The following is a 16176-nucleotide window of genomic DNA, read 5'->3' as shown; positions in this document are numbered from 1 at the left end:
GACCATATCCCCTACCTCGAAACTGCGCTCTATTCGGTGCTGATCAGCGTACAATTTCTGTTGATTCTGGGCCTGCTGTATATTCTCCTTGAGCACTTTCAGGATGTCCTGACTATCCTGCAATAAGTTTTTGGCTTTGGGCACTCTGCTGTCCCCCAAAACTAAATCCATGAAGCTAGGTGCATCATAACCATAGAGTGCCATGAAAGGAGTCATCCTGATGGACATATGATAAGTGGTGTTATAACAATACTCTCCCATATGCAACCATCTGACCCAAGCTTTTTGTTGTGCAGTTACATAGTTCCTCAAATATCCCTCCACCCATTTATTCACAATCTCTGTTTGCCCATCTGTCTGCGGATGATAACTAGTGCTAGGTGTAAGATCTGTACCACACAACCTAAACAACTCCTGCCAAAAAACACTCATAAACTTACTATCCCGATCACTGACAATGAATCTGGGCAACCCATGTAACCTGAATATCTCTCTAAAGAAAAGATCTGCCACCTGTGCTGCTGTGTAAATGGACAGAATAGCAAAGAAGTGAGCGAACTTCGTCAAGCGGTCCACCACCACATAGATGCAATCCCTTCCCTGCACTCGTGGTAAACCAGTGATGAAGTCCATCGAAATACTTTCCCATTTCCTATCTGGAATGGGCAAGGGCTGTAATAAACCTGCAGGAAATGTGTGCTCTCCCTTATTCTGTTGACAAACCGCACACTCCCGGACATACCTCTGAACATCATCCTTGAGCCCTCTCCATGTGAACCGCTCTCGGATCTGCCTGTAGGTCTTGAAGATCCCCGGATGCCTAGCTGTGGGTGCATCATGAAATGCCTTAAGTATCACCTCTCTCAAATGTGATGACGGAATCAAATAAACCCTGTCTTGAACTCTGATCAATCCATCTATCACCTCATAGCGATCATCCTGTATAGTACCTGAAATCAATCCGGAAGCCCAAGCATCTCCGACATACTCTGCTATAATCTGATCTCTCCAATCTCCTGAAATCTCTGCCAGAGCACATAAGTGAGGTCTCCGAGATAAGGCATCAGCCACCACGTTTTTCTTACCTTTGACAAACTCTATGTCAAAGTCATAAGCCTGCAATTTAGTAACCCATTTCTGTTGCCGGTCATTAAGATCACGCTGGCTCATAAAATATTTTATGCTATTGTGATCAGTTTTGATCACAAACCGTCCACCTACTAAGTATGATCGGAATTTGGCCAATGCATGCATTATGGCCAACATCTCCCTGTCATAGATAGAATAGCTCCTCTCAACACCTCGAAGCTTCCTACTCTCGAATGCAATGGGATGTTTCTCCTGCATCAATACTGCCCCTATCCCATCACCTGAAGCATCACACTGAAGTTCAAAAGGCTTCGTGAAATCTGGTAGAGCTAAAACCGGACAAGATGACATCACTTGTTTGAAGTGGTCAAAACATCGTTGCGCTGCTTCTGTCCATACAAAGGCTCCCTTTTTAGTGAGGTTTGTCAAAGGTGCTGCAGTCTGTGAAAACCCCTTAACAAACCTCCTGTAAAACCCGCATAAACCAAAGAACCCCTTAAGCTGTGTGAGGTTTGTGGGAGTAGGCCAATCTACTATAGCTCTAACCTTTTTGGGATCAACCCGAACACCATCCGCACTAATAATATGCCCAAGGTATAGTAATTCTGTCATACCAAACTCACACTTAGACTCCTTGGCATACAAAGACTCTCTCTCTAGGATAGATAATACCTCCTCCAAATGTTGTGAATGTTCCTCCCAGGTCTTACTGAAGACCAAGATGTCATCAAAGAAGATCAAGACAAATCTCCTCAACTGCTCCCTGAATACCTGGTTCATACAACTCTGAAATGTAGCGGGTGCATTGGTTAGTCCAAATGGCATAACCATAAACTCAAAGTGGCCATAGTGACATCGGAAGGCTGTTTTCTCAATGTCCTCTGCTCTCATCTTGATCTGATGGTATCCAGATCGCAAATCAATTTTAGTGAAGAAGCATGCCCCATGCAACTCATCAATCAGCTCATCAATCCTAGGAATGGGATACCTGTTTTTAATTGTTTTCTTATTCAATGCCCTGTAATCGATGCACATGCGCATCGTCCCATCCTTCTTCTTTACCAAAACTACAGCTGAAGCAAAGGGGCTTTTGCTAGGCCTAATGTGCCCCATTTCCAACAACTCCTTAATTGCCTTCTCTATCTCATCTTTATGTTTCTTAGGATGACGATAAGGAGTGATCATCACTGGTTTGGCTCCCTCCTCGAGCTCAATAACATGCTCCGCACCCCTGTTAGGAGGAACCCCGTGAGGAATATCACTGAATACCTTGGCATGCCTGTCAAGAATCTCCTGTATATCTGGTGGATAACTCTTCACCCGAGGCTCCGGTGAAGTTGGCATAACTAAGCACTCTGTCGCCCACTCTATGTCATTATGTCGAAAAAGTTTCTCCATTCTCCTCAAAGAGACTACCCTGCAACTCCCATCTGAAAGTCCCCTGAGTACAACAGTCCTACCCTCATGCTGAAACCTCATTTCCAACTTCGCTAGGTTGAAAGTGAACTCAACCAGCGATGCCATCCATGTCATACCGAGGATGACGTCGTAATCTCCCATGTCCACAACATAGAAATCATCTTTCAACTCATAACCATCTCCAAATCTAATGTGAAGATTTGAAACCTTCTGAGTACATAACAGCTTTTGGCCATTAGCCACCATGACTCTAAAACCATCATGCTCCTCTGTCTGTAAACCTCTCCTGGCTACCAACTGTGTATCTATAAAGTTATGTGTAGCCCCAGTGTCAATGAGAGATATCACTTTCTGCCCCTGGATAGTGCCCCTGACCTTAAATGTGATTGCCTTTTGGGCCCCTGTCAAGCGTGCCAACGATCTATCATCCTTAGGAATGCTGCTCTCCTCTATCGTGTTACCCTCATCTGAATCGGAGTGCTGATCCTCCCCCTCTGACTCTGACTCCTCTGCTGAAAAATACTCCATTTGATTTGCCTTAGCCTTGAGAGGGCATTTATGAGATAAGTCCCAAGGCTCTCTACACTAGAAGCACAATTTCTTCTTTCGAAGTTCATTCAAGGTTTCACTGTCTAGTCCTTTGGATCCTTCTTTGGGTTTGTTATACTCTTTCTGAAATGGTTTTTTGTCTTTGTCCTTGCGGTAGGAAGAATCTGTTGAATGGTATTTTCCTTTGTATACCGAAGGGGCTAAATCTCGTGCCTTTTTAGTTGCTTCTGCTAAGGTGAGTGGATCATGTCCCTTCACCCAACCACGTAATGGATCAGCAAGCCCATCACAAAATAACACCACCAATCTCCTAGGAGAGATATCAGTAACAAGTACAGATAAACGCTGAAACTCGGCGATGTAAGCATCCACTGAACCTGACTGTTTTAACTGTGCTAGCTCCTTGAAATGTAACTCGGGATCCCTAGTGTCAAATCTCTCAATCAATCTTTCTGTGAATTCCTCATAGGATGTAATCTGATTATGCCCCAGAGTCACCATGCCATGATGCCACCATTCATGCGCAACGCCGTCCAAATGCATAGCCGCATACTTGATAGCCTCATCCTCAGGCATAGGATTTAGCTGCAAGTATGTATCTATCTTCTGCACCCAAGCTCGTGCAGTCATCTTCCCTGAAGCATCATAATAAGGCAAGGAAAGTTTTCCAACTTTCTTCCTCAGCTCAAAATTCTGATTCCTCCCTCCTGCTCTAGGCATATGTCTCATCCTCAAGTCCATATAATCTCTGAGGGAAATATCTGCCTGAAACTCGGGTCCACTGGCCTCCCAGTCCCTCCTGAACTGACCCTGTAACTCAGTAATCTGCGGTTCGTTCACTGGTTGAACCGGGTCCCTAGGTGGAAAGGTGGGTAGAAGAGGTCTCGAGCTCGCTGTTCGAGCTGGGCGTGCAATGTGTCTAAAGTTATCCGCCTCATTCCCATTGTTGCCATGTCCATTATTACCATTAATATTATTCTCAGGGCCATTGTTGTTGCCTCGGCCTCCATTATTATCATTGCCCCTATTGTTATCGTTTCCCCTATTGTTATTGTTTCCATTGTTGGCATCACCTGGATTAATATTAACGCCCATCTGTCTAGCCATAAGCTGCAACATCATGTCCATTCGCCTATTCTGCTCCTGCTGCATACGCTGCCCTTGCTCTAACGTACCCAGCAACTGTCTGAACATTACCTCCCCCTGATCTGGAACGATATTCCTCTCATCTCGGTCACCCATACTGCTGTCCTGCTCGAAGAATATTTCCTCTATGTCTGTATGACTGGATTCTATGTCCACCTGCACAGATGAACTAGACTGCTCACTCTGACTATCCGGATTTCTATTTTGTCTGGCCCTGGTATTGCGAAAATTATAATGCCCCTGTTGCATGCTCAATCATACATTCTGGACCTGTTTTATTTCTGCAATATGTTTTGGTGAAAGTTTCCCACAAGATGGCAGAATCTTCTGCTCTGATACCACTGTAATGGGCACCCCATGTTCGGTACTAAATTTATGTCCTTTTTACTTAGTGTAATTTTGTCAAACAGTTGGCGTGCAAGCTGACTACTGGATTTTTTGGTTCTTGATTTGCTATAGGATAAATTTGGTAAACTGATATTTATTGTAAAACTTTCAAAGTTTATTCAATATAAAAATAACCAGACATATCAAATACCAAAAACAAGAGGATTAATGCTGATGGTATTTATTTAATTCCAACTCCAAGCATACAAATCAGATTTGAAGAATATTACAGACCATATGATAATAAACAAATTCAAACCTGAACTCCACAAGTATAGAACCTGCTGAAAACACTGTTCATGCACTGTAGCTGCACTATTCACGGCACTGTAGCATTTTTACTATTCACGCAGCACTGTAGCAAAACACTGTTCACGCGGTACTGTAGCAAAACACTGTTCACGCGGTACTGTAGCAAAAACACTGTTCACGCGGTACTGTAGCAAATCACTGTTCACGCGGTACTGTAGCAAAAACACTATTCACGCGGTACTGTAGCAAATCACTATTCACGCGGTACTGTAGCAAAACACTATTTTCAAATCTGCACTTTCAAACTCCTGTAAAACATCATGCGAGAGCACCAAATGAAGCCCAATGTGTTTCCTGAATGAAAACACCATTAATCCTCCTGACTGTGTCTTTCAACAGCGAAGAGAATGATAGCAAAGAGGGATTCCGTCCTCCAAGCCCAATAATCAGATTTCTACGAAATCCAACAGCATAACATTAATTCATCCCAGCATATCCCAAAAGAGAGCTCTCAACCTCCATTTATATCTTCTCCCTGGATGCAAACACTTCATTTCCTAAATGTGGGATAATACAATTAGAATAAAATATTATTTCCCACAATGTACCATTAAAGGGAATTTTTAATATTTTAAACATTACTTTATATTCCCAACCTTATAAAATAACAATAAAGTTAAATATTTAATTTAACTTTACACTTTATCGTTAAATATTAAAACATTGTTGATAATCCCTTTAAATCATTGTCGCCTTCAAATATTTTTACTGATAGTTATGCCAACCAGGGAAACACTAAAAATTTCAAGTCACTGCTTGGAGACTAACTTACTATAAATAGTAAGTGTCTAGAAACCCTGTCAAAGCAGCACCGATTGGCCTGAAATCGAAAACACCTAGGCCAAAACACCTCAGGATCCCATCAATGTCCTTGTTAGCCTTCGGGACCATGTCAGAATAGGCTAACGACACCCCATATCATGTTGCGCTAAAAAGGGGACATTACAGCCTATCTTAAATTAGAGATGACTTTTGCAATTTTCATTAATAATTTGGCAACATAGATTTTGTATATTTGGTTAATAATTCTTGAGCCAAAGTTGACTCATTTTTCCTCGTTTATTCTTTTCAAGGTATTCATGTTGGTTCCAAGCTAAACCATTTAAGAATTTAGGATCCTTGATGTCTACTTTGTGATCATTAGGAATCTCTCAAGCAACTCTTCTTGTTTTGTTCCAAAGCTCAAATTGCTTGGAATTGGATCCGTGATTTTTTAAAGAATTTTCGGCATGAGCTTTTTTCTTCGTACATGGTGTTGTTAGGGGATTGGCCTAGAATCCCTTCTAGATATATTCATGTTGGCATGCTTTCAAGGTGGACATTCTTAATAGCATTTGGACGGATATAAATGCTGCTCTTTTTTACTAAATGTTATATTGATCCCAATTTGTCACTTTGTACTAAAGTAATGATTTACTCTCACATGCTTATGTAGATTTAGGTGCAAGCCAACAATGTTGCACATAAATTTCTCATCTCCAAGTGTTGATGGATCATTGGGGTAATGCCTCATGTATTGTTGCTATAGTCCCTCTAACTCCCGCTTCAAGTTGACGTTATTCATTGCCTCATGGGAGTTGTCAATGCAATTGGTCTACTCATGACAACTGAGATGCTCATTTAAAGGCTTCTCTACCCCTTTAGAGCGAATTGTGCTTAATGAGGATGGTTTTATCTCCAAGTGGTGATGGATCACTAGAATAATGCCTCATGTATTGTTGCTAGAGCCCCTCTAACTTTTGCTTCTAGTTGACACCATTCATTGCCTCTTGAATTTTGTTAATGCAATTGATGTGCTCATGACAACTGAGATGCTCATTCTCAAGCCTCTCTAACTCTTGTATAACCCATTACCTACCATTTTGCTTGTCCCTCAATGTTTGGACATGGACTTGCCAGGGTGCAAAATTCCCTTAGTTGGACATTTCTATTTCTATTTCTTGGAATGGTTAATAACTTCTATCCTATTCTTTCAGTGGTTAAAAACTTCTATTCTATTCTATCCAGAGTATGTGGATGTTCCTTGCTAGCCGTTGAAATGATGATTTAAGCTCTATCCATCATTGTGTGGGAGCCAATTGGGGGCTGAGCAAACCGTAACAGGGGAGTGAATGACTCCCGAGCCAACAGATTTGTGATTCGTGGCAAGTTATGGATTACTCACAAGCTTCTGCGGAACGTTGATACCGAGGCGCAGCCAAAATATGTATCCAATCAACGTGCAAAATTGAAAAGTAAAAACAAAGAGAAACCTAAAAAGGCTCCGTAGTACCGCCAATCAAAATCCAGAGTGGAATATAAAAGGAATTAAGTCCCGTCAAAGAGCGACAACCTTCCCTGGGAATTCCTGCAATGCTGGCCCCCATCTTGCAAAGTCCAATGACGAGAATCCCTTCCCCCCCATCCCCATTGCGCTTCGCCAAATCATTCTCGCCACCTGTCATTGCGCAGGAGATTTCAATGAGAGCCCCGCTTCTTCCTCATTCGGCTGGTCTAGTACAGAGGGGCTTAAGAAACCCTTGAACCCATGGCGCAAGGGGAGATGAGAAGAGAGGACGAAGACAAATTAGGCGATCCGTCGGATCGAACACCTCCGCGCTTTCCCCGCTGGACGCGCCACGAAATTCTTGTGCTGATCGAGGGCAAGCGGGTAGAGGAATGCAAGGGCCGCCGCTCCAGGGCGACAGACAGTTGCCCAGAGTCGAAATGGGCGGCGATTTCGTCCTACTGCAAGCAGCACGGTGTGAGCCGCGAGCCTGTGCAGTGCCGTAAGCGATGGACCACTCTATGGAGGGACTATAAGCGGATCCGCGATTGGGATTCCCAACACCCAGACCGCGTTTTTTGGTCGCTCCGCAGCGATGCGAAAAGGGAGTTCAAGTTGCCGGCTTTTTTTGACCGGGAGCTCTACGATGTGCTCGAGAGGTCCATTGTTAGCAGCAGACATGTCTTCACGAGACCGCCATCGTCGCCGCCGCTGCCGTTGTCAGAGGCCAAGCCGGCGGCTGGTGGCGGCGTCGGAGTCGTGGGTTTGGAGAGCGGCGGAAGATCGGCCGTGGAAGAGGAATTTGAGCAGCCGTGCGCGCGAGGGGTGGAGGAAGGTGAGGAGGAGGAGGAGGAGGAGATAGCTGGTAGTCCTGAAAAACGAGGTCCTGACAGCCCTTTGGCAACGCCGTCGGGTAAAAAGACTACTTCTAGTTACAGTTTGAAACCCTGGTTCCCTGGCTCACAGCAATTTCATCTAATAAATTTCATCATTTAGCATATTCTATGCCACATTTTAATTAATTTTAGCAGTTTGTTATGTTTCCTGGGGTTCGAACTTAGGGCTTTGCTTTGAAATTCTAACGATTAGTTTAAAAAGGAGGAACGATTCACCCAATTTCAACATTTTAATATTTTTCGTAGGGCTTGAACATAGTAACTGGCTTCAAATTTCTTATAAAATAAATAAAAACGAAGTATGGATGCAATACGGAATCCTGTTTCAACATTTTTTAAAATGCGCCCCGGGGTTTGAACCTAGGGTTCTGTCCTCAAATTCTTACAAATTTAGTAAAAAGGACAAAACAGAAAATCACGATGTAGTAATTTGCCTAATTCCACTATTTTAATACATTTCCTGGGAGTTGCACTCTGGGCTCTGCCTTGAAATTCTCACAAAACTAGTAAAACGGAAAAGATACAAAAAAATAAGGATGTAGTAGTTTGTCTGATTCAGATACTCTATAATGTTTTCTGGGATTTCAACCCAGGGAACGATTTTGAAGTTTATACAAAATTGGTTTAAAAATGATGCAGTATTCTATCCAATTTCAACGCTTTGCTATGTATTCTGGGATTTGAACCTAATAGTACCTCATATAGGATGCTGTTCTTTACCAATTTTAGCACTTTAGCATATGTATTCTGGGATTGTAAACTAGGCAACCAGTTTGCGTTTGATGGCTTTTTTATTGAGATTGGGTTTGTCCGTACAAGTAATATTAATATTTATAACATATCTAAGCCAAAATCTTAATCTGTTATAAATATATATGTACGTTATTCAATTTATAAGTATCCCATGCAGTGTGAGTGGACACTCAAGAGGTGCTTAAAAGTAAAGAATGTGTTGTTTATAAATTTAGAATATTGTGAAGCAGTTATACAACAATAAATTTACTGGCTTCACATTATTGTAAATTTATGCAGCAATAAATTTACCTGCTCCACTAAGGTGCTATTATTGCATTTTTTAACAAATAAATGCAGCAGGTAATAGTACCACCACCGAAACATCATCATTTCTGTGCACATATTCATTGGCCATCATAGGACAGAGAAGTAATGGCGCTCTGATCACATTCTACTTGGCTTCCGATTGTGATTTTTTTTCTGTCGATGGTCCATCAGGTTGAAGAGAGAAGTTGCCAGGCTATAATGATGCGGAAACTATCTGCCAGCGATTTTATTGTTGTTTTCTTTATTATTTACACAAACGACTAAGAGTTAATGGTTTTTGTTTATATTGGTGGTTTTGTTTGTTTATTGATGGCCATTCAACAGAGAGAATGAGGAATGTAAACAAGTGCAGGAGACATAAACATGCAGAGGCTTCTCCAGGTGGACATGCATGATGTGTTCTCAGTGTCTGGGAACTTCAGTCTGATGCTGCGTGACCATCTCATCAGAACACCTGTGCTGTAATTGGTGGGGTGCAAAATAACTTATAAGTCAATTTAGAAATTAAAAAAAAGGCTTTTTGCAGATGGGTTTGCGCTGGATTCTGTCCAAGCCATACAAAATGAACCTGGATTCACCCTGCACCAGAGCTGGCTGAATCAGGGTCTGTTTGACTAGATCCTCGATGGCCCTGCAGGGGATCCCAGCCAGGACTTAGACTGGGTTTGAACCAGACCCTGATACAGGGGTTTTGCAGATGAACTGGTAACATAGTTTTTAAACCCAGGGTCCCCTTCCTTGAAATTTTCACGGAATTAATTAAAAAGACGCTAAGTATCCAATATTTTACCTAAATTTGATACTTTAAGTTTAAGTTTATATTACTTTGATTTTTAAACCTAGTTTGCTGGTTGGGTATGGAGTTCGCTACAGGTCCACTGTTATGGCAATATTTTCCCTGTATATAGATAGATTAAAATAATACTTTTTTGTTGCCGAAGCCAAACCCCACCAGTATAATTATACAATAAAACATCTTGGGATGGTACAGGCAACACTGTCACTGAGCTAACAGTGTACATGGTCACTATGCAAAATACAATGTGTCAACCACCCGAGGCACGGTCGAGGCAGCCTTGGTATACCCCAGGTATGTCTGAGAGTACCTGGGGATGCTTAGCCACCTTTGTAGTATACTGGGTGAGTACAGACTGGGACCTGATCCTGGTCCAGTTTGGGCCGGATACCCAGGCAAACCTTTTTTTTTAGATTTAAACCCAAGACCTTGCTTCAAAAGTTTCACAAAATAATTAGATAGTAAAAAGGAAAAATAATACGGTATTTTACCTAATTTCATTACTGTGTTAAGTTTTCTGAGATTTAAACCTAAGGTTCTTTTTTGAAATGTTCAAAAGATTATTAAATAGAAAAAACTGACATATCTAGTAATATGTTCAGATGCACCTAGGGGATACTTGGACCACCCAGTCAGTGCCCTTGACAAACCCAGGCTGGGACCTGATCCTGGACCGATTTGGGCCAGATACAGTGCCCATACCAGATGAACGTGGCTTCATAGATTTAAACCTAGGACCCTGGGTCTAAAGTCTCACAAAAATTTAGAATAGTAAAAAGGGAGAAATGATACAGTATTTTACCTAATTAAAAATTTCAATACTATATTAAGTTTCTCTAGATTTAAACTTAAAAGATAATCAAATATGTTCAGATGCGCTTGGGGGATATACTTGGGTTCCCCAGGCCAGTACCCGACTCTGGACCAGTTTGGGGCGGATACACTGACCATACCAGGTGAAGCCCATACTTAAGACCCCGCTTCAAAAGTCTCACAAAAATTTAAATAATATAAAGTTAAAAATGACACAGTAATTTACGTAATGTCGATGCTTTATTAAGTTTCCTGAAATTTAAACCTAAGGGTCTGCTTTGAAATTCTCAAAAGATTATCAAATAGAAAAATATGAAATAAATACTAATATGTTTGTTTATGTTAAATCTGATTCTATTCATGCAACCACTTAGTTAGCTGTAGACAGTGATTCCGCTTTTGAGGATGCCTTGAAATAAAAGCGTCTTGGACCCATCCCATTTTACTGCATTAAACTAATCCTTATTGCTGCATAATTTGGATTGACCTTTTACAGTTTGTATTTTATATTTAGAGCATGAACCACAACCAATATTACTGGGTATGCCTATATGCCTAGCCATAGTTGAACCCAACCTTTTTTCCTGCCTGGGTGCACACAGGGCGTGTCCCAGGCCTGTGCATCTGGCCTAGGTATGTTTCAGATGTACCCTAGGTAAATGTCCAGGTACGTGCTCTCAGCCTACCTGGGATGAACCCAGCACTGTTTAAAGAAATGAATTTAAAAACCAGATTTTTTCTACAGAACAGTTCTCCTTTTGAGGTAAAATAAATTTATTTGAAGAAGCAGTATATTTTTGCAGCAAAAGGTTTTTAATTTTCTGCAAATTAGGAATTTGAAATATAATACACAAGTATTTATAATATTATATATTCAGGTTAATATATTTCATTTTGATATGAAGTTACTAGTTCAGATTCAGGAACGGGGGTGGTAGAGCTTGTAAGAAGACATGCTAAGTTATAAGACACGATCCAATTACAAGAAAGCCATCAAGAGACAAACATTGGGGTATGAGCTTGATTATTATTTTGAATGTCCTAACTTGATGGATTTCTAGGGTGACGCTTCCGATCCAGCCTCACTATATTCACTATTATCATGGATTTCCTAACTTGGTGAAATTTTAGGGTACACTTCCCATTCAGTATTGATATCTTCTTCTTATTATTTCCATCATTTCAATACCTCATCTTTTATAAACCATCTGTGGGTCAATCAAAAATTGGTACTAAGCATAGTTGGAAAACTCGGACTTGATTTGGCAGCCCAAAAATTGGACTCAGACTTGGGGACTCAGCAACAACTCGGGAAAGGACTTGGCAAAAAAGAAAAATGTAGTTTTACAAAAAAACAAAAAGAAATTATTGCATTTAGAGAACATAAGAACCATAATTGAAACATTACACATGTCATATGATCTCCAAACACTCAATATTTGAAATTTCATCATTCATACTCATAGTTTAAAACTTTAAAATGTATAACAACAGCATAAGTTAATAAATGTTTACAAAATTAAATATATGTCCAAATGTGAAAAACACCTAACTAAACAATAATAACAAATGACAAAAATGAGGAAAAGTGAAAAAAAAAACATGTTTTAATTGTCACTGGGTGAGAGTCCTTCATCAGGACTTGGGAGTCCTGACATCAGACTTGCATGAGTCTTAAGAAAAAACTCAGGAGCCTTTGGCTTGGACTTTCCCGGACTCGGCTCATGAGTCTGTGGCGAGTCGACTCAGCTCGCCAACGGACTCATGAGTCTTGGCAAGTCCGCAGAGTCTTCCATCTATGGTACTAAATAATACAGTGAGGCAAGCAATTTGAACTCATAAGGTAGTTGTGGGGTCCATTAAAGGTTGCATGCCTCTTCCTCTTGTCTAACCGGGCTCATAGTGCCCAAAATTAGCATCTGGTAAGGTTCTGCTAATCATATAGGAGCATTGCCCCATTGGACTGTATACTTATAAAGACTGGTACATTTTTGATTGCAACCTTGATTATTTGGTTTGGATCTGTATGAACTATGAACAATTTGGGGATGACAAATCCTCTATGAGTCTATCCTACCATGCAAAATAGCTACAGTTTAAAAGTGTTTAGAATTACAACATTTTTACTTTGCCATAGCAAGAACAAAATTTGCTCACTGACAATCAGCCAAGTCTATGCCATATGTGTAAGCCAACTGGTTGAACTCTTTTAAGGAGGACAACTATTGGGTAAAGAGAGGCTGATCAGGTTGGAACATGGAGGAAATCAAACTTGGGACATCTTTAGCTTCAGGATAAATCCAAAAACTATGCTTAAAAGACCATGTTTCCTTACAATCTGGATATTTGATATATTTCACCCTTCGGATGGGAGTGGAAGTCATATGTCTGGATTTCAATTGAGTTGATGTTGTATTAAAGGGACCGGCTATTCTCCCTGGTTGCAATGCATCCAGAACATTTTGTTTTTTAGGAAAATCCTGATAAATGAAATACAATTCAAAGCTAATTGTTTTGGCACAATATGGGTTATCCAAATTCACTTTAGGTTAACATTTCAATTTATTGTTGAAATTGAGTTTTGCAGTCCCACGTCCAATATCTTCAACAATTAGTGGTTGAGATTTCTAGTTTATGGAACAATGTTGATCGCTGGCAGCTTTTAAATTGCCCCCAAGAGTATTTAAATCAAATATTACTCAAAAAGAAAACTAGATTTTAGGTGCCCAAGGAAACCAATCTTCGTTTCAAACAAAAAACATCTTTGATAGTTTAATGTCTTGTGAAAAATAGTGAGGGCTGAGAGTTGAGAGCCTTGCCATGGTGAGTAAACACTGAAAATCGCCATACAGAATGGTGTAGAAAGAAATGCCTGTTCTAAACTGCTTCCTGCACTAACAAAGATGGGACTTAATTACTTTTCAAGCTTTTCAAATGTGCTAACTGTAAACACATTTCATTAAAGCTTTTCATTTTCTATATATATTTGTGAGACTTAAAGTTTACTACTGTTTTTTCTCTAGGCCTTGAAGATAGTTGCATTCTTCCTTGAAAGAAAAATGACCATGGAGCCCATTTCCATTGAAAAGTGCAGCTTGACATCTAGTTTTATTCCTTGTGCTCTCTATCATATATTTGTGAGACTTAAAGTTTACTACTGTTTTTTCTCTAGGCCTTGAAGATAGTTGCATTCTTCCTTGAAAGAAAAATGACCGTGGAGCCCATTTCCATTGAAAAGTGCAGCTTGACATCTAGTTTTATTCCTTGTGCTCTCTATCATCCTGATGATGAATCACAGAGTGTGATTTGAAATATTGATGCAATAATACAGACATGATCAGATCCAGAAACAGCAACAAGAAACATAATGGATTGTGGAAAACTGATATCTTCAATCTAGTTTTATTGTTCTTTTGACGGTGGTCTAGTAATACTATGATGTCTAAAATGCGATTATAATGAGAACAAACATTTTCAGAATATTATTACTGACGCTGATAAATTATCAAGCACTTGTCTTGGCCTTTAAAAAATAAATTATTGCTGGTATGGTCTCACTGCACAAAAGAAAGGCCTACAGATTTACTTTAGAAATAATTATATTTGAATTGGCTTGGCATAACATGGTTGAACTATTACCATGCAGGTTTAAAATCCGACAAGTTGCCAACATCAAATGGGGAAAAAGTGTCAACTTCTTCAGGTGCTGGTCAAAAGAGGATGCATGTTTCATCCGAAGTGGACGAGGACAGGGATTTGAAACAGCAACTGCTTTCTATTTTGGAGAGAAATGGCCAACTGCTGAGCGCTCAGGTTGAGGCTCATAATTTAAATTGTCAACTTGATAGGGATCAGAGAAATGAACATGCGGAAAGTCTGGTAGGGGTTTTGGGGAAGCTTGCTGATGCCTTGGGCAGAATAGCTGACAAATTACAATAATATCTTACTGAAATAAAAAGAATGCAAGAATTTCATCAACTGGCATGGTCATCTCCAACTGAAGCTAAACTGGTGATTGACTCTCTTAGAAACAGCACTATTTGACAGTCTAAATTTGTTTTTATCAGAGCAGAGTATTTGAAGATGTAAATATTCCTTTACTAGAGAGTATTTCAGTTCACATCTCGGGTCAACTTAGTTACAGAAGCATCCAGGGCCTGTAGCTGAACTCAAAGAGTTGACTGGTTTTAATTGTTCCTCAGAAGATACAACTTTCAATCTATACAATTTAGGTCAGTGACTGGGTGCAGTCATGAATGACAGAATAACTATTCGTCCAGCATTCTCTAAGTGTCATTTCTCCATTCATATGTTTCCTTAATGAGAAACAATATTGGGAAAGTGGGGCCAGATATTCTACACAATAACTGAATGTTGATATGTGAGTTCAATTTATAGGGTTATCACAATTGGGGTTGGTAGAGTTTGTCACAATACCAGTTGATTATGTTCCAGTTTGAGTTTTGGTTACACTTCAGGGCAAAATTGTCCAAAATCATTAGACATTGAATACAACGGAATAAATTGGAGACTTAGCTGGAGTTCTGTGACGTGATGATATTATTGCATTCGTTTAGAAATAGTTTAATACTCAAAGCCATCTCAAAGTCATTTTTATCCCTACTATTTGAGTTTGTGATAAAATTTTATTGATTGTGTGAGGGGGCTGTTACTACTGGAGTTGTATATTATACTATCACATATGGCATTTGAGTGCCCACCAGGGTGTTTGTTGGCCCCCTTAATGTTTATGCAGTCACCGTGAGCCTTGTTTGTAACTTTGTGTTCTACATATTTGGATTCACCGCCTTTTTCTTCCTTCCATCACCATCCCTATCCGCTTCCAATACAATTCAAAAATGTACGGACTTAAACATGATGATTGGGTACACGTGTGTATGTGATTTTTCATGGTTTATTATTATATCGTTGGTGTAGAAAAAAACGACAATGCACTCTCTAAATAACATTGAGACTATGGTGGACTGAAACTCTTCTTGCTCTTCTCTATGATTGAAAAGCAAATTCCTGTACATAATTCAAAGTGGCTTAGTGCAAAGGGGAGATTTACTGTAAGATGATCTTATGAGCAGCAGTTTCTTGAACTTGCTATAATATTTTGAGACAAAATCTAATTTGTAAAATTGAGATTCTTCGCCATGAAAGATTGTTAAATTCCTTATGTTAGTAGCCATAGCTAATTGGGGAAATTAATTATTTCCTATGGTTTTTGTTACATGTTTTATCAAACTACATTAATAAACGTTTAAATAATTAAACTCAAAGTATACTACAATCTGCATCTTGTTTTCAAGAGCTATACCCTTGAGATTTACTGTAAGATGATCTTATGAGCAGCAGTTTCTTGAACTTGCTATAATATTTTGAGACAAAATCTAATTTGTAAAATTGAGATTCTTCGCCATGAAAGATTGTTAAAT

At 39.9% G+C, this 16176-nt stretch overlaps 1 protein-coding gene across 3 annotated transcripts; it reads left to right on the top strand.

The window, feature by feature from the left end:
- Nucleotides 1-7170: 7170 nt before the first annotated feature.
- LOC131070751 (trihelix transcription factor ASR3) lies at nucleotides 7171-15285 on the top strand. 3 transcript variants are annotated; one of them, XM_058006381.2, is made up of 2 exons: nucleotides 7171-8081; nucleotides 13759-14359. In XM_058006381.2, the coding sequence occupies exons 1-2, from the start codon at nucleotides 7430-7432 to the stop codon at nucleotides 13785-13787; spliced, it is 681 nt and encodes a 226-aa protein (XP_057862364.2). In that variant the 5' UTR covers nucleotides 7171-7429; the 3' UTR covers nucleotides 13788-14359. The 3 variants fall into 3 exon arrangements, with proteins under 3 accessions (XP_057862364.2, XP_057862362.2, XP_057862363.2); XM_058006379.2 differs by lacking the exon at nucleotides 13759-14359 and adding an exon at nucleotides 14382-15285 and having other exon boundaries at nucleotides 7178-8099; XM_058006380.2 differs by lacking the exon at nucleotides 13759-14359 and adding an exon at nucleotides 14382-15285 and having other exon boundaries at nucleotides 7188-8081.
- The last annotated feature ends 891 nt before the right edge of the window (nucleotides 15286-16176 follow it).

This window comes from Cryptomeria japonica, chromosome 2 (genome assembly GCF_030272615.1).
Source record: "Cryptomeria japonica chromosome 2, Sugi_1.0, whole genome shotgun sequence".
In the NCBI taxonomy this organism is placed as follows: Eukaryota; Viridiplantae; Streptophyta; class Pinopsida; order Cupressales; family Cupressaceae; genus Cryptomeria; species Cryptomeria japonica.
Note: the sequence above shows the minus strand (reverse complement) of the source record. Positions and strands in the feature narration are given on the sequence as shown.

What these genes read in the sequence shown, in the direction of transcription:
- LOC131070751 (XM_058006379.2), top strand. Translation starts at nt 7,430, where the DNA reads ATGGCGCAAGGGGAGATGAGAAGAGAGGACGAAGACAAATTAGGCGAT. An exon ending in GGGTAAAAAGACTACTTCTA is followed by an intron (nt 8,100 to 14,381) that starts GTTACAGTTTGA and finishes ATTACCATGCAG; the next exon opens with GTTTAAAATCCGACAAGTTG.